Here is a 2,912-nt window from a genome sequence, read left to right on the forward strand (position 1 = left end):
GTCAATTGTATCGTCCAAACCAATACATGTAGATCCATTAGATGACAGAGTAGAAAAAAAGCACTGAAGTCAGGGACAGTGGCACAGACGGAAATATCCAAAATGCTACCACCATGAGTCACAACAAGCAAAGGTACTGACCCGATGTGAAAAACTTCCAGGATTATGTGTCACAAAAATGAATTATGAAAGAACACAGCTAAAATAAAAAAGATGCACACAAGTAGCATGAAGAAATTAAAATAAACTATGCTTTGCTGCTAAAAACTCTAAAATCTCTCCAAAGCTTATAGTCCAAACATTCAGTATATACTGTCAATTTGAGCAGTTTTACTTATGCAAATTAAATGTCAATTCTTAATAATATCCATTAATGTTTTAGTCAGATAGAGTGTGTGTGTGTGCATGTATATATATATATTTGCAAGAGAAGATTTAAAAAAACCTGAAAGCAATAGACAGAAGTGTGATCTTTGCCACAAGAAAGAAAGACACCTATTCCGTCATACATGCATTCGCCCATGCCTGCAAACACACACACCTTTTTTTTCCTATTCTTCACAAGACCGTCACCTTTAACCATTTCTCGAAAGCCTACAACTTAGCGGTGATCAATTCATTGCCTTCTCACAGCATGTTGCAAGGAAGCACACTGCAAGTAACAGGAAATGAGCGCTTTAATACATTTGTGTCAAAATACACGCTTCTATTGTCACCACTTCCTCTTCAGTGCAGAATGTAATGCATTACAGCATCTTATAAGCATGTAACCTATATTAACACAAAGAGCCCTTTATCAAAACATGTAAAGCTTGATGTAATGCCTTCAGTCAGAGAACAACATGTGCCACACATAAAACACCTCATTCTTTATCAAGTTAGTTTTGAACAACACAACCCTCTTTAGTATCACATCTTAGAAGTGCATTAAGCATCCACTGCTGAGATCTTCAACAGGGAGTCCAGGGCCCCAAGGGGGCCCTCAGAGTTACTGCAGGGGGGCCACATTAGGCCAAATTAGTGTTCATTTTAAAAAGTTTTTTCAAAAATACAAACGTCTCAACATATTGATGACAGGCTTACTGCCCTACAGGTATAGTCTCTAAGGTTGCCATTGACAGTGATCCCAAGGATTCACTGTGCCATATGTATGCTTAAAATTTAAAAAATGATTTATAAAATCATGCCATCCAATGTTTTAATAGCTTAGTATTATATGCATTAAAAGGTATGTATAAAAGCTTTAGGCCGCCCACACTTTATCGTAGGCCAAGTTCAATATGCAAGTTAATTTTATAATATGTAGGGGGGTCCCTAATCGGTCTCTCTCTCAGTTAAGGGGTCCTTAGCTTAAAAAAACGTCTGATCTACTGTGTATTTCGTTGGTAGATAAGTTTTGTAGTGGTAGACAAAGTATCTAAATCTTTAATTTGAATAGTGATATAAAAAAAAAGCTTACATGAGTGCTATAGCTGATTGAAATGGAGCTAATGTGACATACTTAACCTACCCTTGGGTTGTTTATTCTTTAACAATACATCATTTTTTACAGGCTATTCATGTGTGTTGTATGTAAAATTACCGCACACAGAAAGCAAGTCATATTATTATATACCTGTTAAATGAATGTAGTAAAAGAGCAATATTTCCCTCTGAATTAAGAAGCCTAGCACAAGCATAGGAAAGAAACATTTACTGTGCAAAGTACAAGCACCTAAAGGAAGAATTTAACTTGCACAGTATTTGAGTAACCGGTTCACGAGCCCTGGATAAGCCTACCTGGAGCAAGACAATTTGGCAGGAGGACCAGCAAGATGGACAGACGCCACCTTGTCCGAAATTTGGCCATTACATTTAGACCCAGGACTCTGCCTTTGGAAAACAGACACATAAACACACATACACACAGAAAATGTATCAACCACGGAGGATATTCTGTGACGGATGCTTTCCTCAATTCCAAGCATTGTTGGTGTTTTTGACGCAGTAAATGTAGTGAGCTACTAACACGTGTATCGAAAAAGATCGAAACATAGGCTCCTGTGTATTCTGCAGTTTGACATAGAAGACTAGTTAGGCGACTAAAAAACGCCTAACGACAGTCCGTCTGTCACACACACATTCTTGTTAGATGTACTGAAATGTAAGAGCAATTAAAGACATAAGTGATGTCTTATTAGCATATAAAAACACAGAGCACTCAGTAGCCTGGGCTATAAGTGAAAGTAGGCAAGGAAACGAATCTAACGTAAAATATTGTTCTGTCTCAAATTATAGCAAGCTGTTTTGTTCTTCAACTATCAATACTGACTATAGCCCTACAATTTATAATTTAAATTGACTATACATTATTTACCTCATCGTGAGACACGCTGGAGTGTCTGTCGCGCATTCTGCAGCAACACAAACACAGTTTATAAAGAAAGTTTAATTGTTACGCGATAGTTCGGTTTTTACCCGACAGGACCGCCCATTTCTGGAATTACCAGTGACGCAAACACACTCGTGCGCGCACACACACATAGGATCCGCCTTCCATGTAGTACACAATCCCACTATAAATGTGTAACTTCATTTCACAACAATATCAAATATATCCATGTAGTTTTCTGTAGCCTATCATACATTTTGAGTACATTTCTGAAACATTGTTAAGGTATTTTGTTTAATAAAGTTGTAGAAGTTAGTTGTAAAAACACATAGACCCACTCAACCAAAGACGTATAGCTCTGGCCTATAGTACATAGACAGAAATATAGTATAAAGGATCTTTGACTCAACTTGTGTAGCCTACTTCCTGCTTTCTGGCTGCTGCAGATCCCAAAACATGATGCTACATTTAGCCCAAGCATCTTCACATAGAAACCACACAGGGGAGTGGTTTTATCATCGTTTTAGTGAAAAAAAAAAAA

At 37.4% G+C, this 2,912-nt stretch overlaps 1 protein-coding gene across 2 annotated transcripts in view; it reads right to left on the minus strand.

Annotated features, from left to right (window-relative positions):
* The window catches only part of il12rb2l (interleukin 12 receptor, beta 2a, like), an 11,022-nt gene extending 8,545 nt beyond the window's left edge, over positions 1–2,477 (minus strand). The window contains exons 1-2 of one of the 2 annotated variants that reach the window (XM_032538414.1): positions 2,357–2,477; positions 1,780–1,872 (exon numbers count right to left, since the gene is read on the minus strand). In XM_032538414.1, coding sequence (XP_032394305.1) covers positions 1,780–1,849 — 70 coding nt within the window. In that variant the 5' untranslated portion in view covers positions 1,850–1,872; positions 2,357–2,477. Of the gene's footprint in view, positions 1–1,779; positions 1,873–2,356 lie in introns of those variants that run through there. The other variant, XM_032538415.1, reaches the window with a different exon arrangement.
* Positions 2,478–2,912: the final 435 nt, after the last annotated feature.

The sequence above is a fragment of the Etheostoma spectabile genome, chromosome 15 (assembly GCF_008692095.1).
Source record: "Etheostoma spectabile isolate EspeVRDwgs_2016 chromosome 15, UIUC_Espe_1.0, whole genome shotgun sequence".
NCBI lineage: Eukaryota > Metazoa > Chordata > Actinopteri > Perciformes > Percidae > Etheostoma > Etheostoma spectabile.